At 28.4% G+C, this 25,819-nt stretch overlaps 1 protein-coding gene across 2 annotated transcripts in view; it reads left to right on the forward strand.

Annotated features, from left to right (window-relative positions):
• Window positions 1–3,286: 3,286 nt before the first annotated feature.
• The window catches only part of Nup153 (nucleoporin 153), a 58,423-nt gene continuing 35,890 nt past the window's right edge, over window positions 3,287–25,819 (forward strand). Inside the window, exons 1-4 of one of the 2 annotated variants that reach the window (XM_075372736.1) lie at window positions 3,287–3,450; window positions 17,994–18,228; window positions 20,847–21,065; window positions 25,595–25,705. In XM_075372736.1, the coding sequence (XP_075228851.1) occupies window positions 3,382–3,450; window positions 17,994–18,228; window positions 20,847–21,065; window positions 25,595–25,705 (634 nt within the window). In that variant the 5' untranslated portion in view covers window positions 3,287–3,381. Of the gene's footprint in view, window positions 3,451–3,519; window positions 3,596–17,993; window positions 18,229–20,846; window positions 21,066–25,594; window positions 25,706–25,819 lie in introns of those variants that run through there. The other variant, XM_075372737.1, reaches the window with a different exon arrangement.

Consider the following 25,819-nt stretch of genomic DNA (forward strand, 5'->3'; position numbering starts at 1 on the left):
TGTTAATCATTTGTTGGTAAGTTATGCTACTTTTGTGGAAGGAACTACCTCTTACTGCAATGTAAGATACCAGCCTTTGCGTATGCAGCAGTTATACATATACACTATAATATACTTTTTATATATAAGGAATAAGTAGTTTTGACAAATTAATACATTCAATTTATTATTTTTCATTTAAATGTGTTTAATACTTTATATAAATTATTATAAATGATGGAAGAGTAGGAGGTGGGATAGTGTTGCAAGAGAAACATTAAGTCTTTTAAACTATTTTGAATTAAACAAATCCAGAATATTTAATTTTAATATTTATTAGGTGATAATGAAATAAATTCATTTAAGTAAAATATTAAAAGAAACCTACAAACAATCCATTGATTAAAATTAGTGTAAAAATTCCAGAATCATCTTTCTTTTATCCACCAAAGGTTGACAGTTAAAAAAGTAATTTTTGTTAAACTGAAATGGAGAAATTGGGAACAACAAATTGAGGTAATTTACTTAAAATTTGAATGAATGTTAATGAACTCATTTAGTGAACAAGTATTGATACTTAACAGGTTAAAAATGAATTTATAAAATTTTACATAAATTGTACAATTTTTGTACTGATAATTGTGTAACTGCAAATATTTAGTGTAGCAGGAGTTTGCTGACTACTTAATTCAATGAGCTGGATTTGATTTACATCAAGGACCTAGTGTTTTTTATCATGATCATGAAAAACAAACAAAAATATTACTGTAATATATTTATATAACAGGATTAAATTATTGTTATATATTCTCATGTAAAGTATAATGTCATCTTTTGGGACTCCTCAAAAAGTCAAAATAAGTTTTTCAGACAAAAATGGACAGTCAAATATCATTATCTGCCACCCATAAAAGAATGAATTGTGGTTATTTGTAATTCAAAAATTAAATATGTTAACTTATTAACTTCTGGAAAATTTTGACATATCTTCATGTTTCACATTCCCCAGACCCCAAAACCACTGTCAGTTCAGAAGTTCATATATAAATATAAAAACATATAATATATATATATTTTTCACTTTCTTGTGGACATAATAACTGCCATAATTTTACGCCGATCACTTTCAAACTGATACATAAAATATAATGACCCAAAATCTTGTTCGAGTTTGTTAATGGGCAAAATCGGACCATTGGGGTGGAAATGGGGGCTTTTTTGAAAAAAACAAAATATTGCTTATTTATTTGATATTTCTTATTAAGAAATATCAAATTCGTTTAAAGTTCCTGCTATTCTTTGGCTAAGAACCTAAAACTTATCTAAGTAAAGTTTTTTTATATCACCAACATGACCCAGGGGATGGAAAAAATGGGGTTTTGAAGATAACAAAATCATACCTCTCTTAATATGCACAGTATTGAATCAGTTTAAAGTGGTTTTTAGTTCCATTACCTAGAACTTTTGTCTGAAAGAATTTTTGATATGCCCAACCCTTACGGCAAGGGATGACCAAAATGTTGCTGGAATTTTATGAAGATGGGGCTTGTAGTATGTTAAACATGTGAAACTTTTTTTCACACGCAGGCATTGTCATATTGAGTAAATTTGAAGTTTTTCTTAACTTAAAGGTGGAAATATTTTTTATCCCCCTCTTATAGCACCAGTGAAATCTACCTCTGTCTTCTGGCATGCCAAAAGGGATTTTTTTAAATAAGGGGATTATGTCACCTTTCTTCCAATCCTACCAGAATCAATTTGTTCTTCCCTGTGCATGACAATACATAATACAGCCACTGCATTCCCAATGGCCCTGCAGCTCTTATCATATCCACAGATAATTCATTGGAGTCAGGTGCTTTCCCACTACTCATTCTTTGCATAGCATCTTTCATCTCCTTCCAACTGATCTCTGTTTTCTTTCCAAGGTGTTCTTTAGCACTTTTCTTTTCTTAGCACTCCTGTCTCCTATGTTACCTTCCCTGCTAAGAAGTTTCTTGAAGTATTCTTTCCACAACATCTTTATTTTTTTTTGATTCGTCAAGAATTTTTACATTGAATTTCCATCCTCTCTGGTATCTCAGTTTTTCTCTTCTTTCTCAACATTCTATAAAACAGTTTCATATTTCCCTTGATGTCATCAACCATATTCTTCCCATATTTTTTTCTTTTACTCCCTTATTACTTTCTTACATTTTTTGTTTGATTGCTTACATTTTTTTATCACATTATTTACAATAAAGAAATAAAGATTTTATATTAGTATACATTAAAAAAAAGTTTAGTACTAACTAAAGTAGAGTTTAATACTGTATTGAATATCTTTACTTTGAGCCAAATTAATGCAGGAAAATCAAATTTTTTTCTGTTAAAAAAGGAAAAGTTCCTTTAAGTTTAATTATTTTTATATGTAGGCTGTTTTAGAAGCTGCTAATAGTACAGTGGAGAGGAATGTATACTATAATTATCAAGAAGCCTATCATCAATTAAGTATTCCATCCCCACCTTGTAATTAATGAATTACTGAATGCAGTTCTAATTTTGGGAGGAAACTATAATATATTTGGTGAATGATAAAATAAAATGATGATGAACCACTTTCAAACATTAAATTCTGTTAGTTGAGTCATTGCAGATTGTTATTATGTTTTTACTTCAAATACAGTCAATTATACCACCTTTATTTTCTTATAAATGTAAAGTAGCATAAATTTGTAGGTACTGTTAATATGCAGGTTTAAAATAATATTTATATTGTTTGATTACACCGATTACACCTTTTTTTTTTAATTTTCTTTTTTATCAATGATAGTCATATAATGATAAATTAATTATAAATATACAAAGGTATAAGAATACAAAAAATTGACTTAATGAATACAAAAAATCCAGATAATGAAGCTATATCAAAACAAATTTTTAATTCAAGTGGACTGCTTAAGTTATGGAAAATATTGGTGCAACCTTGTTTACAATGCTAAATGGTTCTATATAATATGAAGATTCATTTATTTGTACAAAGTGCAAATATCTTTTATTTGACTGTTACAGAATGTTTAGTTTTTGTTTAAAGTTTCATATTAAATAAAATAATTAACATAAGCATAATTTTTCTTTTGATCCTAGTTTTAAAATTAGTTATTGTAATTTTTGCACATGACGGTTATTTATTAATGATAAGAGACTTGAAATTATAAAACCCGCTTTTTGAAATATCAGGTAGAATTTTTGATACATTGAATTGTGGGTAAAGATGTGGTCACGTGCCTTTCCACCACCAACTAGACTTCATCTTCGCACCAGTGCCGCCATTTTGCCTTTTCGTAGTGAGAATTGTCAGAGCAAGTGATTTAGACATGAAGTAACCAAATTTTTATAAATGTCAATTGATATCTTCAAACGATGAGTAAAGGAAGTAGCAATTACAGAAGCAAAAAATCTCACACTTCCAAGCCATACGATGTTTCACAAGTAAGTAGAACAATAAAAAATGCTGTGTTGGGCCTTCGGCGCCAAAGTGTGTGCTCGTGGACCAATATAATTTGTAACGACCTCCAACATCGACTTATTTTGATACAACGATGTTGTTTAGATGAGGTTTTGCGCCTTAAAAACGGTATTTGATTTGTATTACGTTTCATTTTGTAAATTTTGTGTATGAACCGGTCTACTATACTTATTTGTGTAGCCCATGTTTCGAGGAAGTTAACCTTGTTGACATGAGGTATTGCCTAGTATGGGGTCAAATCGAATATTATAAACTCAACTGTATTTTAATAACGTTTTAATTCTTATTTATTTTTAGATATTATTTAGGTTTGAGAAGTAAGCGTTGCATCTTGTTACATGTAAATATTTACAACATCCTTAAGCTTAGCTAATTGTGTTTGCCTTATTCGATAAACAATGCTCGTCATTTGTTGTAGTGTTGTTTTCGTTATTTTTGGTTATTTTGATAAGATTTAATTTATTGAAACAATTTTTAGTAATTAAGTTTGAAAAATATTTTATGTCTATTTAAAACTAGTTGAAATTTAATCAAATGTGTAGAATAACCGGTTTAGTTCAGGTTAGGTTAAATAAACTTTTAGCCAATTTAGTAAGACTACTCTGCTGAAATAATAATTAATGATTTTATTATTATTTCTAAGGCATGTAATATGTTATGTGGATTTTATTACAGTGAAAATTATGGAATACGTTTTGTTAAATTCTTACACTGGAAATTATAGAGTACCTTTTGTTAAATTCTTAAACTGAAAATTATAGAATACTTTTTGTTAAAATTACTATTATGATTGCCATAACATCTTGATAGCAATTACCTATATTTGCCCTTTTTTCTTGAAATAATTGACTGGATTTTATGACATAATAATGATGATGATGATGTGCTCTTTGTTAATTGCATTGAGACAATTTCATTTTTCTTTGGTCATGGGGTTTTAACACAATATCAATATAATGTGTTTAAGATAATTTTGTTTAAATGTTAAAACAAAATGTTAACACACAATTATCTTAAAGTAACCTACATTGCTGAAAAGAATTTTCCTACCAGTGAATTATACTCTTAAAATTTCATTACACTTATAAAATTTCTTAGTATTTACTCTGAAGAATCCGTATGCTAGCAGGTGGTCAGACTAACCAGAATTCTTACTAGACCTTATTAACAGCAAGTGTTTGATTGTAAAATATTTTAAATTGCCTAATTATTTAAATTTTTTAAAAAAGTTTACAATATTGTGTACTTAATTTTTGGTAAAACTTATTTGTGGTACAATTTATGTGCCCCATTTTTTTAATGTTTTGGTGAGTTAGGATACTTAGTATTTTTACTAGGGCTGTTAACTAATTTGAAAATTAAGTCTTAATTAAATATAGGTGAGTGAAAGTGAACTGAATTCATACTAACATTTTTGTATGCTGTGGTATGTATGTTTGTTTATTTTGTAATCAGTATTTGTAGTGATTTAATATTTTATTTGTGTGTGTGTGTGTGTGTGTGTAACCCACAGCTATCTTTGTATTATATTATCCTAAACATTTCATTAAAATGTATTGAGTGGCAAAAATTATTTAATAATTAAACAATTTCATTGAAATCAGTGTAGTAGTAGATGAATACCAAAAAGTAATAAAACTTTTATAATACATACATAAATTATTTTTAATTCTATTTTATAAAAAAATAATTTATAATTTTTTGGGCAGAATATGTATGTTAACAGGTGGGAGATAAAAAATTAAATAAACATTATTACAACATTATTTAAGTTTGTTTACATTTTCCACTGTCATAAGATAATGTTTTTTATAAAACCCCTTTCATGCTTGTCATTCTATATGTATTTACTTGTTTTGTTGATATAATGAAGATTGGTGGAACTCAGAAGTTATGTACAGTTAAATATCATGTGTGTTAGTATTGGTAATGTATTGATTTAAAGAATCACTGATCTGATTCAGTGGTATTTTAGTGATTGGTTATCTTAAAGCAATCTGAAATTTCCAGTTCAGTACTGTCTTAGGTGTGCCATTTTTTCATATATTTATTTTTTATAAGTTTATTTAAGAGATTTTGTTTTGAGAAATATTTATTAAATTTTAAATTATAAATTAATGTGATGATTTTACTGCATTAGGTAAATTTTGATAAATCCAAATTATAACCTCTCCTGTAGATAGATTTAATGACAGTTGTCGTAGTGAAAGTTGAATTTGTAGCATTTAAGCCCCCTTGCTAAGGTTGGGTATCAAAATAAAAAGGGGAAGAAGACCTTAATATAAATTATTATCTGTAATTATTTTAATTTTCTTCTAGCCTGGTATTGATTACTAATTTGTTAATGCTGATAACTGCTTTGAATAGAAACTATTATAAATTAGCAGAAATAAACTTGTGATTTTTTTTTTAATAAACAAATATCTTTATCCCTAACATTGAGAACAGTCAACATCAGAGGATAATATATTTGTTTTTAAGTCTAAGTTTTACATAGAAAGTTTATATTTATTACTTAAAATAAGTGTTGTTATTACCTTGATCTTGATTGCTTATCTTTGATGTTAGTATGGTTGAGATATTTTTATTGCTGTTTATTTACTGAAAATTTTGGTAGGAATTGTTAGTTTTTCAAAGTATTTTGAAAGACTAACATTCATTGCATCAGTAGATACTGATGTTGATGAGTTCATAGTAAATATAATTCATTTTTAGAAGTTAATTTATTTCATTTTAAAAGTAAATTTATTTTAATTAAATTTTTAGTTTTCTATATTGTGATTTCTATTAATGTACTGTTTATTTTAAACAAGTTTTTTTTAATTCTTTTTTGAAACTTCTAAGGAAACTAAAGCATTTTCTACATTTTTGGTTTTTTGTAGAGATAGAAAAAGCTTTACTCACTTTCAGACCTTTTCTCTTCACCTAATCTACTGGATGATTCTTTTTTTACTTTCTAGAACAATTTGCACTATATATATATATATTTATTTATTTATTTTGGTTTCTGAGAGTCTGTTACTCTTCACAAAAAATTACTCAATTGTTGAGCTGTAATTTTGTTTGTACTAGTTTTTATACCAGGAAAGAACATAGGATTATTGCCAAAGTATTTCACCTTTTGATCTGACCACTGTAATGTTGTTTCTTGCCGATATTCAACTTTACTGTAGCCAAACCATTGGTCAAATCAAATTTAGAGAGCATGTGCAGTATTTGAAATTAAATTTTCTACAAAAAAGGTTTCTCTTTTTTTTATATCTTTCGATTATTGAGAAAAGTGGCTTTAAAAATGTGCAACAATATATGGTGCTGTGGCTGAAACAACACTACCACTGCTACTGTGTGTGCAGTTTTGTTTTGTGTATAAAAATTTTTAGTATGTTTCATTTTAATCAATAGTTCTGAATTTTTTATTTTACAGTAGTACCAGTTATAATATAACTAAAATTACTTTTTAGCTATTTGTGTGATGAAAATTTAGTGTTTTATTAGAGTAATGCATTGTAGTCATACAAAAAAAAGAAAAAAAACACATGAATAATTAAATTATTAATATTAATATCTGAATCTTTGCACCCTATATGAATCATTCTTTCAGTATCTGATGTTACATAAACATGGGATGATAAATTTACTGAAAATTCTATGAAAATAAATGTGTGAAGATATATTAAAATATGATGGTTTAATATTAAAATCAATGATGGTTTTATAGAGGGGGGGTTTCTGTTTCTAATTGAAATAACCCTTTGACTAATACAGTAAGATCTAGTGAGTCTACATTTAGAATTGCCTGTTATTTACACAGTAATTATTTAGAAAGGTGATGTGCATTCAGACATCAATAATCTTGGCATATGTGTTGTTTTCACAATGTTGATTGTAAATTTACAAAAAAAGTGTCGCTCTATTGTAGTTTTTAAATTAGATGAAGTTAGCAAGCAAAGCAAGCATTAGGTTGTTTCCTCATATAATATGAAAATTTGTTATGTAGTTAGTGAAAGTTACAGAGGTAACTAACTTCTGTAAACTTAACCTAATGCTCACTACACTCGCTAACCTCGTCTAATTTATTTGACCATGTTAAATATTAAATTATGTGATTTAAAATGTAAACGAGAGAATGTTGATACAGATTCAAACATCAACTCTTGCTGCTACTGGAATGTGTAATTTTTTTATAATCATTTTAAAATCTTTGTAAGTTGACAACTACATTAGCATCTACATAAGGCGTAGTGCATTCAGCATAGTGAAAACAATTTATGCCAAGATTATTTACTTCGGAATGCATGTAATTTTTCTAAATAATTATATTTACATCTATTGGGCCGCCTTATTACCTGGACTGTTGATATTTATTTATTTTTTTATGTGTTAACATATGTATGTATAAAAAAAAATTATAATTTTGATCTGCCTGCTGGTATTTTGAATTATTTAAAAACCTTTCTTTACTGCTTATAAAATTACAGTTAGACATTGATTAAATGCTATTCTCAAAGACTGTTAAAATTGAACAAAATAGATAAATGTTTGGGAAGAATTATATACTGTAATATACTATATTTATGTTGAAATCCTAATTATTACCTAAGTCATGGGTTATTAGAAAAATGAGTATCATATTCATGGTTTAGATTTTAGTGTGATATAAAGAGTAATGGTAATATTAAGGACAATTATTTTATTAACAACCTTTGTCAGTTTTGTGACCTGTCTTATGAAATTTTTTTTTTTAATATACTGATGGAACATTACTTATTTATTCTGTTTTATAAAATAAATAAATAAAATAGAATGTCTCGATCTTACTTTCTGAAACACATATCATAATAGAAAGGTTTAGTACAGATTAAATTCATCAACACTTTTGATGACAAAAATAAAAATTTTGGTATTGACAAAAATAAAAATTTTATGCATTATTTGTGCTAAAGTATATAAAACACAATTAATAAATAGCTTCATAAATTCCTATGAAATAATTTTAGTAAAAAATTTAATTTAAATAATTTTAGTAAAACATTTTTGAAGTGTACAACTAATTACGCTGTACCTGTAATTTTAAGCAGCAAGTGTATCTAAAAAAAAATAAAAGTTAATACTAAAAGTATTAACTTAAAAGTTAATAAAATTAATAGGTTATGTTATTGTTGATTGAACAATAGTGAAGTAATTTTCATAAAATCTTCAAGATTTAGTGGATATATTTTTGGTGTGTTAAAATTATTATTAGGGTAAGACTGAATTAATATTTTACTGATTAAAACTACTGTAATCAGACAGAGCCTTCAGATAATTTTTTGTGCTAGTTGTGTTCAGTAGAGTGTGAAATAAATTATGTTAAGCTAAAATCTGTTTATTGAAAAATGAAACAAATTACTAACCTTTTTTACACAGTGAAAAATTTGTTGTGTTCTTATGTTTTTTTTATTCTTTCCATAATTTCTTCAATTAAAATTTTTTTTGTCCTTAAGTTTTTAAGTTTTCTTAAATGATTTTTTTATTCCTCGATTTTTTGCATTAAAGGTTTCTGCAACAGTATTAAAGATCTGTTTATAGTATGACTGATATAAACAAAAAATAAATATTATTTTATTGAAAATAACTGTTGATAGAATTAAAACAATATTTCTTTGCCTTTAAAATATAACTTATGAATTAGTATTTGATTTAATCTGCTTTCAGATCATCTGAATCAATATTTGATAAAAAATAAGTAGAATTTGTGCAATTTGAGTTATTTACTTTAAAAAAATTGTTTATTAAGTACTATATTTTGTTATTTTTAATTGTACTTACTTCTTTGTGCTTTTATTTTTTTTTGAGAGAGTAAGAAATTCAGTTTTTAAAAATTATCCAGTTTTTGATAATTGACTTTTTTTTTGTTAACACCTTGTTTTTAATTAGCTATAGGTTATTTGAAATTTTTAGATTTGTTGCATGATTACCATTGTGTGGCAACATTTAAAAAATAAATCGGATTTATATTGGTAGTATTTGTATTTATTGATTTTTTTATGTTAATATAGTTAATATTGTTTAAAAAAGATTTTTTATTAAATAAATATTTCATATTTGTTTTTTCTAACATGGCTGATGACAATGCTTACTCTTTTTGAAATTATGTATCAGCTGATTTTGTTTTTACTTAAAATGATTAATTTTATCTAATATCTGCACAGTTTTAAGAGTTTTTATTTCTTTACTTTGTGAAAGTGAATGTTGCATAATTTTTTTAAAAGTATTGTCAGCTGTTCATAAATAAGAATTAAAACAAAAAAAAAATGGATATTTGCTGTCGAACAAATCATAATTATGTTATTTTGTTGTATTTTATAGTGACATAAAGTGGGATCTATCATTATTATTATTTTTTTTAATACTTACTTTAATATTGTGTTAATGTTATAATTTATTAAGATGGATGGTCATTTTTCAATTTTTTTGTTTTTTACGTGTTTAGTGATTATAATTTATTTAATTTGGGTATGAATTGATTTTTTTTTTAGTTTTATTAAGGTTTAATAAGGGCTTTGTTTCTTTTCATAGCTTTTACAGCTAATATTATTTTAATCTTATTTTTTTAGGGTTATATTACCCACTTTATATGCATACATCTAGAGATTTGCAGATTAAAAATTGAGAATATGCATTCCATGTGCCTACACTATTCTGTTGTAGCAACTGATGTCTTTTACTGTAAAATTTGGAGAGGAACGTAATAAATCATTGCATTTATCCTTATTTAGGTTCAGAATGTGACAATTAAAATCTGTTTAATTTCTAGTCCTAAAAATCTATATAAATCATTTTTGTCCTATGTTAATGATAAAATTTAACCAACTTTTTTTAATTCTATATTTTTTAAATAGTGGTATATAGCTAATAGTTGTTTTTTTTTTATTTTTATAGAAAGCAGAACTCAAAAGGGCTGTACACCTTTTTTATTACTATTTTTGCCTAAGTATTTTAATTTTCATTATTTTTACATATTGTTATTTGTAACCTGTTACAAGAGTTTATGGGGGGGATATATACCATGAATTTACCAAAAACAGTTAGGCTTCAGTGTTTTTATTAAAACTTCCTTAACACATTAAGGGTGCAAGTGAAAACTATCATATAATTGAATATTTGGAAAATTTAGTATCAAATTGTTTGATTTTTATTTTAATTCTTTTTTCATCAAAATGTAAAAGTTCTCGGTTTGTTCACAAATATTGAAGAAGTGTCAATGATACTGATTCATAAATGAAATTTAATTGAAAGTAGTAAATGAAAAATAGGATTACAAATTGTAATTAGGAATAATACATTAAAATCAATAAAAAAAAGCATAATTATGCTAAAACACAGTTATTATAAAAGCCTTTTTATAATTATTAACAATAGAATTAAGGATCAACTAGAAAACGAGCTAGGTGATTACCAAGGTGGTTTTCGGCCTTGGCCTTGGCCTAGATCAAATTATTACTTTGAAATTACCTATAGATATTTATAATAGAAAGCAAAAACAGATGATTATTTCTTTTATTGATTTCAAAAAAGCGTACGATTGCATACCTTCGATGTTAAAAATTCTGAGAAATCTTGGATTGGATCCTAAATTGGTAAATATGATCGGTTTAAGTTTCGTGGTGAATTTTGTGAACCTTTTTACATAAAATCCGGACTGAGACAAGGTGACGGACTTTCATCTTTATTATTTAATTGTGCACTGGAATTTCTGATGCGTGAATGGTTTAAAATTAATCCAAAAAATATTCACATTGGATACAAAAGAGATAACTTAAATTTAAATTGCTTAGGATTTGCCAATGACTTAGCTTTATTAGCTAATAGTATCACAGAAGCCAGAATACAAATAACAAATATAGAAGAACTTGCGAATAAAATTGGACTTAAAATTTCTTGCGAAAAGACTAAAATGATGGCTATAGATTCTTTAGTTATTAATCCTGTGAATATTAATGGAAACAAAGTAGAACTTGTAGAAAAATTTAAATATCTTGGAGAGATCATTAATTGTAATTGTAACGAGAAATAAAATTGGACTGAAAGACTTAATAAATTATTTAAAGTGCTACAAGTAACCAAAAATACTTACAAAAAATCGCTCTCGATTAACACTAAAATTAGACATTACAAAACTGTGGTTAAACCAGTAATTACTTACGCGAGCTAGACTTTATTTAGATTAAATCAGAAAAATAGTACTGAACCTTTGCTTAAAGTTGAAGACAGGATTCTTAGAACTTGCATAAACAAAAAATATAAACACGAAAATCAGTACAGATTATTGCCTAATAAATTTCTGTAGGAAAACTTGGAATCCTTAATTGATACTGTGAAAAAGAAGCGAATTTCTTTCTGTGCAAACTTGTTAAGATTACCGTAGGATAGGATTACTAAGAGAATTATTGATCAATTTTGGTCTTTAAAAAGACCAAATGTATTAAAGGTGATAATCTATAATAATAATTTTAATCTTTAATCCATAATCCCCCATTATGGATTAAAGAAATTAAAGAAGACATGTAAGAATTAAATTTGACTTAACGAAGATTTACTTAATAAATCTGAAAAATAAAAATTTGTTATTAAAGATCCAAATACCAACTTTAAATTAAGAACTTTTAATTATACAAAAAGGGTTTATTCAGAAGAGGATCGTAAAGCAAGATCATTAAGAATGACTAAAAAGTAAAAGTAAAAGCTAAGAACTTAAAGGCCAAGAGATCGACAAAAAAGATTTTAATTATTCTGACTAAAGTGGTCTTTTGCGGCCTTAAAAGTAAAAGTAAAAAAAAAAGCCTTTTTATGATAAAACAAGTATTGTGTTACTGATTTGTCAGTATATCCTTAACCACTTTGCCTGGTCTTAACTGCTATGTTAACAAAAGAAGGGACCTGAGTTAAAGTTGTAATAATTTTGTAACTAACATTTAAAAAACATACAGATATTTAAAACATCTGTAAAAATATTTAAAACAACTGATTAAAACCTGTTCTGTTTTGCGTTATTTTGCTATGAAATCATTTATGTCATTTATGTTTATAGGAAACTATAACAAATTATGATAGTTGTCCATTTTTTTATATATGCATTTTCATTACTTGGACAAGGCAGTAAAGTAAAAGATGTAGTTCGTTTCTGTTTAAATGTGGATTTAGTCTTTTCATATTTCATAATGCAAGGTATTTTTAAAAGAACTCCTTGATTTCAAGTATTATTTAAACAGATTATATTTAATGTATTACAAAACTATATATATATTCTGAAAGGGTAAATTCTGAAGTTTTTATTTTGGTGTTAATACACTTAATATATGCATCATTCGTTGCCCTGCACACAGCCAGATGGTAATCCAGCTCTTTCCTCTTACTTGCCAGCATATTGGTTGTAATAATATATGCTACAGTCCCAGCAATCCTCTCCTGTAGGTGGTTGATGTCACCAATTTTCTCGGAATAAACAGTATTTTTCATATATCCCCACAAAAAGAATGGTGTCATGTCTGGGCTCCTAGGTGGCCATATGATCGGTCCTCCTCTTCCAATCCATCTGTTTTGAAACTGAATATTTAATGCAGTACGGACACAGTTGCTGTAATGCAGCAGAGCGCCAACTAGCTGATATAAAATTAATGTTTATTCTTCAATATCATCAATCTGTGGAAAGATATAAAGTTTCAAATATATCACAGAAAATATATCCCCATTAATTATTGTTTATACAAAAATGAGGCCACAATAGTTAATTCATCAGTTTGCACCAAACATTGAATTTGGGAGAGTCATGCTGTTTGATAATTTTATGTGGTGGCTCTGACCCCCAAATTCTCCAATTGTGTCAATTTACTGACCCACTAATGTTGAACGTCACGTTATTTTTCAGGTAGTCCTCATTTTCATCAATGTTGTTAAGCATTAAAGTTGAAAACTGCAATTTTTCAACCTTGTCAATAGATTTGATTTCGTGTAAAAGTTGTATGCTTTTTGTTTTAGTTGTGTGCTTATAGTCTAAGCCTCTTAAGTACCACATTGTATACTGTAGATTTAGTTTAGGTATTCTTAATTCTAAACTGTCTTGCTAATTAATGACTTCATGCATACAAGATGCTCAGATCTGTTCCACATTATGTTCAGATTCAGTAGGTTTGTCAGATGAATGCCCCTTTAAATCACTATTCATGTTGATAATTACGCTGAACTGTGATAACTGATCTTGTTTCAATAAACCAAATCATATCATGCTGTGGTGTCATCATGACTGAGAGTGAGAGTGTTATTTGCGATTAAAAACTTAATAATATACGAACGTAAATATGAAAACCAGATGCTTTTAACTGATAAACACCCTGTATAAGAGACACATTGCAATAAAAATGTCAGCATGAGACATTAACTTATCTATTGATCTTTATTTACCGAAAATTTTCTTAAATGTATTTACTTAATTCTTGATGTTATAAATTGTTGTCAAGAAAGTATGATTGTATTATTTTGTTGTCTAATTTTGAATAAAATGTATTAATCATTTATCTCCCAGCATTTGTTGAAGTTTTAGCTGGATGGGATATTGTATTTAACCAATAGACATATTTTCATTTTACTTAGATTTCTGCAGAATTAAATGAGTTTCTTGCTATCTGAATGAGTTATCTTATTTTTTTTTTTTCTATTTATCAAAAGCACTTTCGAAGAATTTCCTCATCAGCAGTTGATTAAAATTTAAAATTAATTAACGTTAAAACGTTAATAAAACACTAATAAATATAATATTATTACATACTCGTATATGACATAATATATGTAGTGAAATAATTAAAAATCTTTAATTTAAAAAAAAACCATTAAAAATTTTTCAAACGTGTTTGTGGCCAGTCAATAAATACAGCACTGTACTAATACAATATAAACTTTACCTAATATTAAAAAAAACGTGCTGCTATCTATACCAGCTGTGTGATAAGAGTATCATCAAACTCTGTCTGCAGTTTGATTAAGCCAAATTTCTCTCTCTATGATATTTTTCTAAAGTGTCCAATATTTTATTATTGTCACTTCTTTTGTGACTTATTTCCAAATTAGTTTAAGTCAGTAATAAAAGATATTTATTCACTATTAGATGGTCAGCAACATTAGAAACCGAATTTTTTGTTTACATTACATACAAAATTTTCTGCAAATCTTACTTTAAATGATCTGTTAATTTTCCCAGTATAGAATTTTTACAATTTACTATAAATGCCACACAAACTACCAAAATCATTATAACTATGGTTTTTTAAATGTCTTATTATATGGTTGTTGGTCTTATATGATGGTTTATATTGCTCATCATTATAAATATTAATTAAATTTTCAATAACTTTATTAGTATAACAGTAATTTATATAGATATTATCAAAGCTGTGTGTTTTATTTATAGGTTTTAACGCTGTTATGGATTTAGATTTAAAATTTTGTTTCTTTATAAATATATCCATTTTTAATGCAATACCTGTTTATAATATTAATTTCTGAATCTAATATTTTGCTGTTGTTCTGTGTGTACTGTATCGCTCTATTCAACATGTTTGTAAAAATATATTAATTTTGTGTGACCATGGATGATTGGATTTTCTATTAATAGTTATTTTAGTTGCTGCAGGTTTTCTATTTACTGACGTTATAATATGATTCTTTTAATTGATTTCAATATTGACATCTAAAAACTTATTTTTCTGCATTTATTTGTTTCAAATGTAAATTTTCAATCATGATGACGATTGTGTATTGACCAAATTTAAATTATCTTGTTTTTTTTTTATTATTATTAACCTTTCTTTAGCATTAAATTCAACATTCGTTAGATTTACTTGAGATCTACAAATCTTACTTGAAATCTTGGAAACGTTCGTTGGAAACAATTCGTTAGATTTACTTGAAATATCTTAAATTTACTTAAATTATCTTGTTTTTCTTTAATCCTAAACATACTTTTTGTGAAAATTATTATTATAGAAATCTTTGTTTCTTATTATAATTTTCTATTTTAATTAACTGAGCTATTTTTTTTTTATTTTGAGATTATTTTAATATGTGTATTTATATATATCAATATTAATTTTGATTAAATTTACTATGTATTCAAATATAACATTTCCAAGATTTCAAGTAAGATTTGTAGATCTCAAGTAAATCTAACGAATGTTGAATTTAATGCTAAAGAAAGGTTAATAATAATAAAAAAAAAAACAAGATAATTTAAATTTGGTCAATACACAATCGTCATCATGATTGAAAATTTACATTTGAAACAAATAAATGCAGAAAAATAAGTTTTTAGATGTCAATATTGAAATCAATTAAAAGAATCATATTATAACGTCAGTAAATAGAAAACCTGCAGCAACTAAAATAACTATTAATAGAAAATCCAATCATCCATGGTCACACAAAATTAATATATTTTTACAAACATGTTGAATAGAGCGATACAGTACACACAGAACAACAGCAAAATATTAGATTCAGAAATTAATATTATAAACAGGTATTGCATTAAAAATGGATATATTTATAAAGAAACAAAATTTTAAATCTAAATCCATAACAGCGTTAAAACCTATAAATAAAACACACAGCTTTGATAATATCTATATAAATTACTGTTATACTAATAAAGTTATTGAAAATTTAATTAATATTTATAATGATGAGCAATATAAACCATCATATAAGACCAACAACCATATAATAAGACATTTAAAAAACCATAGTTATAATGATTTTGGTAGTTTGTGTGGCATTTATAGTAAATTGTAAAAATTCTATACTGGGAAAATTAACAGATCATTTAAAGTAAGATTTGCAGAAAATTTTGTATGTAATGTAAACAAAAAATTCGGTTTCTAATGTTGCTGACCATCTAATAGTGAATAAATATCTTTTATTACCGACTTAAACTAATTTGGAAATAAGTCACAAAAGAAGTGACAATAATAAAATATTGGACACTTTAGAAAAATATCATAGAGAGAGAAATTTGGCTTAATCAAACTGCAGACAGAGTTTGATGATACTCTTATCACACAGCTGGTATAGATAGCAGCACGTTTTTTTTAATATTAGGTAAAGTTTATATTGTATTAGTACAGTGCTGTATTTATTGACTGGCCACAAACACGTTTGAAAAATTTTTAATGGTTTTTTTTTAAATTAAAGATTTTTAATTATTTCACTACATATATTATGTCATATACGAGTATGTAATAATATTATATTTATTAGTGTTTTATTAATGTTTTAACGTTAATTAATTTTAAATTTTAATCAACTGTTGATGAGGAAATTCCTCGAAAGCACTTTTGATGTGTAGAAAAGAAAGAGAAATTGAAAGTAATAAAATAAGGCAAGAGCTCTTATTGATATCGTACCTGGTGGATTGAGCTGATTTTGTTTATGCTTTTGGAATTAATTAGTACAGTGGAAGATATGGACAAAAAAATATTATTTAGAAATATCTACAAAAATCCAGTTCGCAATTTAAAACTTGTTAATATTCTCATTTTTAATTTATGTGTTTTTTGTTACTAATATGAAATAAAAATTATTTAGACTTAATGTTAAGTGCCAAGTGAGAACAATTTCACACATTGAAAATATTTTAATCGTAAGCCATTCACTAATAGTCTAGTTGAACTATTCTTACAGTCTTTCAGAGCTAATTATGAATACCTATTATTATTTTATAACTATAGTGATCCTGAATATAAAAACATGAGTAATAAATATTTTGATTATCTTTTTAATTTTTGTTTGACAGCAACTATTGAACAAGAAATGAAAAATTATTTCTTGCAGTTCAGTTTAATTGCTTTTAAAACGGGACTTTAAATAAAAGAGCTTAACCAAATGGTAGAATTATTGTTGGGCAGATATTTATTTATTTTTTTTACTCCTCTGGTTTTTAGTTTTTTCTTATTAATATTTTGAATTATTACATGACATTATTTTGAAGAACAGAATGAACTTTGGTAGTATTAAAGTCATATAGTAGTCAAACATAGCTTGTCATATAAAATTGTCAGGTCCAGGAACTGGTAATTATTATAACTGACTTGTATCTTTAAAATTAAACTAACCTAATTTCTCCATATACAGTTACAGTTGTTTCTACCATTCTGCTAGTTCTGGGTTCTTTTTTAATACTTCATCTTTTGTCAGTGAATTACTATGATCAGTTGCTTAGCGCTTGTACTTAAAAAAAAAACTATTTGCACAAATAAAGCTATGCTAATTGAAGTATTTATAAATAAAAATGAAGTATAATTTGTATGTATTTCAGAGCTGTGATGACAAATTGTTGGAAAGTGATTATTTGAATAAATTTTGTTTAATTTGATCACATTCAGAAAGATGATTGTTTATCTGTTGTGGTTTGTATGCTACATGTTTTTAATTGTAAATAATTTCTATATATTCAAAATGTATCTATTTTTGTTAACAGTCATTTGTGGCAAAAGTAGCATCACGTGTGTCTGAACTGTTGCCTCAGAGGACATGGCTCAACAGATGGTTGTCACCAGCAGAAGCAAATGCACATCTTCCTACTTCAACACCATTAGCCAACTCCCACATAAATATATCACCAGACCATGGACCTGGACCTTCCAAGAGGCCTCGACTGCCTCTTAATTCTCCACCATACATACATAATAAATTTTTACAAAGTACTATTCATGGTCAGTATTATTTATCACTTAAATATAATAAATATATCAATTTAATTACAAGCTATTAATGATAGTTCAAAATTTTTTCATAACTAATAAGATAAGAATTTGCGGCACAGAAGTGGGTAGTTTTGATCATATATTATAAAGCCATAGTTTGATTTGGCTGGACTTTTGTGACGTAAATTTTGTTTCCCAGTCAATACAGTCAAGCTTCATTGTTATTTTCAAGTTTGATATTGTAATACAGTTCCATCAGCTCATGGTGTAAAGATGTAGATTAAACATTTTAGAGCTTGGTGAAAAAAAAATCTGAATGTCAAAAGCTATTGAATCAACCAGAACCTCAGAGTAGTTTCTGCAGTTTACTGTGTTGTTAGGCTTGTCTTGTCACATTTTGGGCAGAATATTTAGCTTGAAAAGCCATGATTTGTAAATGGGAGAGTTATTTTTCAGAACAGCTTTTAGCGAAGTGTGACAAAAATTTCCTGAAAAATCTTTGGATTTCTGATGCACATTTTATCTGTGTTAAAAGGGCTGTGGAGAAATCTGCCATTTACACTAGTGAATATGAATTAATTATAATTTTTTTTAACATGAAAAAGTTATATGATGATGTGCAGTCACATCAAAAAGAATTGCAATGGCATATCTTTTTGAAAGTTAGGATGAACATTGTTTGTGTGACTGGAATGGTAATATCACGGTTTGAATGTCAACAGTAAATGGAACTACCGTACATTGAACAACATATGGTTTCAGGAGGACAGAGTACAGCCCACAGTGCCAGAATATTGGTTATTGTTTTGAGATTTTTTTAGTAACATCATTAAGTTGTACATAATGAAAACATCATGAATGGTGATGTGAAATCACCAGATCTCTTCGTACACAGTTTCCTTTTATAAGTTTTTAAAAGCCAAATTTTCTCTCATTATCCTCAAAGGATTAATGAATTGAACGCTATTCTTTGTAAAGATTTTGAAGTAATCTCCATTGGTTGTAGCCAATTTCTTTAGGTTTTCCTGAATAGTTATCATGTGGGTGTTATTTTTAATAAATGCTTTTCATATAAAATGCATGATGAATTTGTATACAGCCTTTTGTAGTCATATAAGTGTAAATGTAAAAAGAAGTTAAATTTCATTTCACGTTTATCTACATTGCATATTCTAATGTATCACTCTGTATTAGTAAAATGGAATAAAATTGCTTATTGAATGAGCAAGCATTTACACCCATTTGTAACTTAATATGCAAATTATGTAGTAATTATTAATATATTAGTCAACATCATTTAATTTCAATAGAATGAAAAGAAATAAGAGAGATTTATACACAATTAGTTTTTGTAGGAGCAGGTATGGTCTTTTTGAAATTTAATTGACATAATAATGATGTAATATCAATGTTGTTTATAATGAAGTGTTGTTAACTGTTAATAATTCAAATAATATTCAGTAGTAATTTAAATGTACACTATTATTTTATATTTTTTTCTCTATTAGTTATTTTAAAAAAAAGTGACTGTTTAGGAATTATTTTCAGTCTAATCCTGTGGATAATTGTGCTTTATTTTGTTATTGTTAACATTAAGATGTCTGTAAATTATTAGTTGTTTTATAGCATGAAAAGAGACTTTCTGCTACCTCTCTACTAAAAGGTTAAACGAATGTAATTATTAGTAAGATGAATTCCAGACAAGCAAGTAAACATTTGAGTATTCCTAAGTTTTGCTTTTTATTATTCTCCCTTATTATTTTAAAGAAATCTCAGTTTATGAGTTAACTCTCAACTTCTTTCTTTTGATTTTTCAAGAGATTAAAATTTACTAATTAATTTGTCAAATTATTAAAATCCTTTATCATAGCAATGTATAAACTCTTATTTAAACATTTTCTGTGTGTTAATAAATTACTTATATCTACTTTTCAGATATCCTCCCCTGCTGGCCTGTGTAAAACTTTGTGAATTTGTAATATATTTATTTTTGTTTCAGTATAAATATATTTGAAGATTCAATTAATTCATTTACATATTGACCAATGTGTGCCAATAAAATTTAATTTTAATTGAAATTTTAAGTGTTTTAAATGTACATTAAAAAAAAGTGTGTGTGCGTGTAAGATAGATAAGAATTTTATTTTTAGATTATCTGTTGTTAACTTATTAATTTCTAATATTCTGTTACTTCCTAAACTAATTATTGAATTTTTAATTTTTATTTATGACTGCTTAGCTATTTTAGAAGTTAGTGTTTTTATTTTTATTATATGGCCATATGTATGTTCTTAATATCTTATTTAAGTGATCTGGTTTCCCAATATAGATGTTAAATTGGTTGTTTTATTTTACTTAAATATTTAGTGTATTTATCCTTGTTATTGCTATTAGTTTTTTAATTAACTTATTTTACAATTATTAGATTTAATTGCCAAATTATAAGATTCTCTATATCAAACATTTTTTAATAAGTTTGTTGTATATTTTGTTATACCCATATATTATATCTTGGATATCTTTTAATCTCTTTACTTTTTGTGTATATAATATACACACATGTATAAACTCAACCAGTGTGTGTGTACACACACATATAAAATTTATTCTTTAAATTCTCTTTTCAGAAGAAGAAATAAGCCCCATAGGACCTGCTACGATTCCTAATGACACAGCTATTGCAGGGCCTAGTGGGCTCTGTCAGTTGAATCAGAAAAATAATTTTACGCCAACGTTAGTCGGTGCTGGTGAACCACCACAACTAAAATTAGAAAATAAATTAAGTTCTGTTGCAGCACAGCGATCCTCTGCTGCTACTAGTGTGACTACTGCTGATAAATTAAATGGTAAATATCTCAAGTGTGAAATTTTTATGTTAATTTTTAATTTTTTTTTCAGTAATGATACTTTATTTTATTATTTTTTTGTTCAGTTAGGCTGTTGAATTGTGATTTCTTAAATTATTAATCTAAACATTGGTAATTTTTTGGTCATTGTTATTTTAACTGGTTTATCTGAGATGATAAATTGGCATCATCCTGACCCTATAGGGGAAGACACCCTCCATGTGACGGTTTTTGTCGCCACACCACCCACTTCGTACCCAGCCCTTTGGGCTTTACTGGAGGTCATCTTCACTACCTCAGCAATGAGATCTTTCAGTCAAGCCTCAGCCAGGATGCCACCAATGGGAATGCCACAAGCGAAATTCTCATTGATGTCCTACTAACCAACATAAACTGAAAACAAAACTCATCTAGCCAAGTCTTGTACAAGATTGAATTACTTTCTAAGAACGCTGTTAAGAAAGCTGTTACCTCTCAGATGCAATCAAGTCTATCGGTTTCATGCCTGCGATCACCAAGACCGCCTCCTGTGAAATTGTGCGGTAACCACCTGTTACTGTTAGCAATATAAGGTGTTGAGCCCATAACAAAATATCCCGATAGTTTTTAAATTTTGGCACCTAAAAAGGTGCCGCATGTAGCATGATTGCCTTGCAGATGTCTTTACATAAGATACTCATAATCTTAAAATTAAGACCCCAATCAGGACTGATCACACGTTTAATTCCGAAGAAATACCTTTCTCGCGATGTATTGAAGGTGCTTCTAAAACTGCGGTTTTTCATCAAGGAGCACCTCAAGCTACTTTTGAACCTGAACATATCTAATATGTTGGCCTGACATTGATAAGCAGACTTGCTGCCACACATCCAAATGGCCTTTCAGGAGCATCATCGTGGTCTTCTCTGGGCTAAACGTCATCTTAGGTTGACCACTTACCTTGAGTATCCTATATGCTTGAGTTGCCGGAATTCAACTCCCCTCCGTGAACCTCCTTTGACTAGCAGGAGACCACCATCAGCTTAAACAGTTGTGGCGATACAAACTGGGCAACCTCAGCTGCAGAAGTGAATCAAACTTCACCACCTACAATAAGGGACCCAACACACCGCCCTGCGGACAACCCTTGGCCAGTGTGTCTTCTCCACTTCATGGCTACCCTTTTAGAGCAGCACATCCCGATGACTGAAGTAACTTCACATAACCTGCAACTCACCCACAGTACAATCTCTCTTCTGTAATTGGTATGTAGCAGAAGGCCATCATAGGCCACCCTAGGAATGTCCAAGAAAATTCCCAGGACATATTCCTCCCAATTGGAGGTTACCACACTCATCACATGAAGTATGGTGTCCTTGTCCCAGAAAGGGGGGGAAACCCGTACTGATTATCCATTAGTAAACTGCTTGATTTATATGAAGATACAGAATCACTCATTTATACAAAGCTACAGAATCTTTTCAAAGACCTTACCAATAACTGGCAATCATGTCAAGGGCCTGTATGACAAACTAACAGCAGGATCCTTGTTGCTACCTTTAACAATCTCCTTCTAGCACACCGGGAAGTACCCTCCAAATAAGAATTTATTAAAAACCCGTGTGATAATTCTCACACTTACCCCCACCATGCAAATGTTATCCCATCAAAGCCAGGAACCATATCTCTACCTAGACTACAGATAGCTCGATGCAACTCAGTCTCAGTAATCTCCAAGGAGACTGCACCCTGCGAAACTGTGCAACCACACACCTCACGGTTGGTATGTAGTCTCGCCTACTTCAGTTTCATCAGGCAGCTTATTGTCAAGTAGTATGTACAAAATTTCAGACATGTCTGAAATTACACCGAGCCGGGTTAAGAGAATGGGCAGAAGAACAACTTCCATCGTTTCTGTACCAAGACTCTATTCCCAAACCTCCAGGGATCTTTGTTCCCTTGCTTATGCACAAAGGAATGCCAGGAATTCCTGTTTGTTGTCCGAACTTTATGAAAATATCGAAATCTAAGATGTTTATTTGCCAACAAGGACCGCCCACCATTCCGGATCACTCTCACGCTGAAATGCTCTTCGTGAATGACAGACAACCTGTTTCATAACAGGCAATTCCCTGCTTCTCCATGCAACCAGCCTCTCTCGATCAGAACTATGAGGAACTGAACACTCGGTGGCATCAACAAAAACCACTGACAAACCTACCACGTTTTCCAAATCTAGAACATCCAGACTCTTATCCAAAACCTGAAGTCTGGCCAAGAGAAAATGAACAAATTTTTTCCAGTGCATATACCTGTGCAGCAGAAAATGATCCTGCTGAACCGGAATGTTACATTGGTAGCACTTGCTCAAACCACCAGCAATCTCATGCACAATAAATTTATGATCCCCTGAGCTATAGTCGACCACCTTCCAGTTACAAACATTGGCAGTAATAAACCTACCAATGGTAATGTTGATGTTCCACAAGCAAGCCGACACTTGTCTATATAACTGCAGACCAAATTGGGTTCTCACATTAAATCACTGCCATCATTGGTGAAGCCGCTATGCTACAAAAGTGAATTTGTAGCACCCCTTTCTAATGTCACGGGACCTTTATTATTTTAAAAAAAATTTATTTAAGCAGTTTACCTGTGGCAGCCATTTATGTTATGGTGCGCACACTTATTTTTATGATTGTAAGGGTTTACAGAAAAAATCATAACTAAAAAACTATTGGTTCTGAAAGGATAAAACAAAAAGCAATTTAATCATATTTTCTCAACCTGAAAGATTGGTACAGTGGTTTATTTATGTATCTCTTCTATCTATGAGAAAATTACCAATTTTTTTTTTGTCTTTGGTCATTTGACTGGTTTGATGCACCTCTCTAAGATTCACTATCTAGTGCTAGTCATTTTATTTTGGTATATCCCCTACATCCTACATCCCTAACAATTTGTTTTACATACTCCAAACATTGCCTCTCTGCACAATTTTTTCCTTCTACCTGCCCCTCCAATCTTAAAGCGACCATTCCAGAATGCCTTAATATGTGGCTTGTCTGTCTTCTTTTAAATATATTTTTCAAAATGCTTCTATCTTCATCTATTTGCCACAAAACCTCTTCATTTGTCACTTTATCCACCCATCTGATTTTTAACATTCTCCTATAGCACCACATTTCAAAAGCTTCTAATCTTTTCTTCTCAGGTACTCCGATCATCCAAGTTTCACTTCCATGTGAAGCTATGCTCCGAACATATACCTTCAAAAATGTTTTCCTGTCGTTTAAATTAATTTCTGATGTAAACAAATTATATTTCTGACTGAAGGCTCGTTTCACCTGTACTATTCAGCATGTTATATCGCTCCTACTTCATCCATCTTTAGTAATTTTACTTCCCAAATAACAAAATTCTTCTACCTCCATAATCTTTTCTCCTCCTATTTTCACATTCAGAGGTCCATCTTTGTTATTTCTAATACATTTCATTACTTTTGTTTTGTTCTTGTTTATCTTCATGCGATAGTTCTTAACGTAGGACTTCATCTATGCCATTCATTGTTTCTTCTAAATCCTTTTTACTCTCGGCTAGAATTACATATCATCAGCAAATCGTAGCATCTTTATCTTTTCACCTTGTACTGTTACTCCGGATCTGAATTGTTCTTTAACTGCTAGTTGTATGTAAAGATTAAAAAGTAATTGGGATAGGGATCATCCTTGTCAGACTTTTGTTATTTATTTTGTATATTTTATTACAGCTTCTTTCTTATGTTCTTCAATTATTACTGTTGCTCTATGGTTCCTGTAAATGTTAGCAATTGTTCTTATATTTCTGTATTTTAATCATCTAACAAGATTAATTGTAATACATTGTGAATATACTGCCAGATAATAAATTGGCAGTGTAGATATACTTTTATCAGGCTGTTGACAGCTGAGTACTTTGTACGCCTGCTTGTTTGAGAATAGCATTAGTAAATGTTGTTGCCTGTTTATTTAACAAAACATTAGTGAGTAACTATCAGAAAGAAAAAATCTGAAAATGAGGTGATAGCTTGATAATTATAATGTAAAGTTTTATCTTATTAGAATTGCAGCCTTTTCTGTTTTTTTCATGCATTCTTATTTGTACAGAGGTTTACAGTAAAACTATTCAATTTAGTTGGATTTTTATGTTGAATTTATGTCAAATAAAAACTCTGCTCTTGTGTTATTCATTTTTAGTAAAAATCTATAACTTGAAAAATGCCAAAGTCGATCTGAACAGATTTAGATCCCATTTCTTTAAGAATTTTGGTTTGTACTTCGTTTTTATTTAAAAATATTAACAACTGGTACTTTAAAAGAAAACCATTCATTTTTAATTGAACAAATTTCTTCCAGGATGTTTTCCAGCTGTATTTAGTATGGGAAATGTATGATGAGTTCTAGAATAGATTGTTACACATATGTTTTTTTTTCAGCAATAAATACTGAGTTAATTAATGAATTACCTTTTTTTCATAAAAGACAATTATAATTTTATATATTTTATTGTAGGTGATGACTGTTCGGAAACAAGTGAATCAACAAGTGGTTGTTCATCTCTTGTTCCACAGGCTCAGACGTCTCAGAGTCGTAGAAGTGAATCAAGACACCTGAACTTTACTGGTAAACACATTTAGGCAATGGTGTTTTAGAATTTTGAAATTAATTTTTAATATTTGACCATCTGAACCAACATTTTAAATTTACAATAATTCACATACTCTTTTTTAATATTAA

The sequence above is a fragment of the Lycorma delicatula genome, chromosome 8 (genome assembly GCF_047948215.1).
Source record: "Lycorma delicatula isolate Av1 chromosome 8, ASM4794821v1, whole genome shotgun sequence".
Lineage (NCBI taxonomy): Eukaryota > Metazoa > Arthropoda > Insecta > Hemiptera > Fulgoridae > Lycorma > Lycorma delicatula.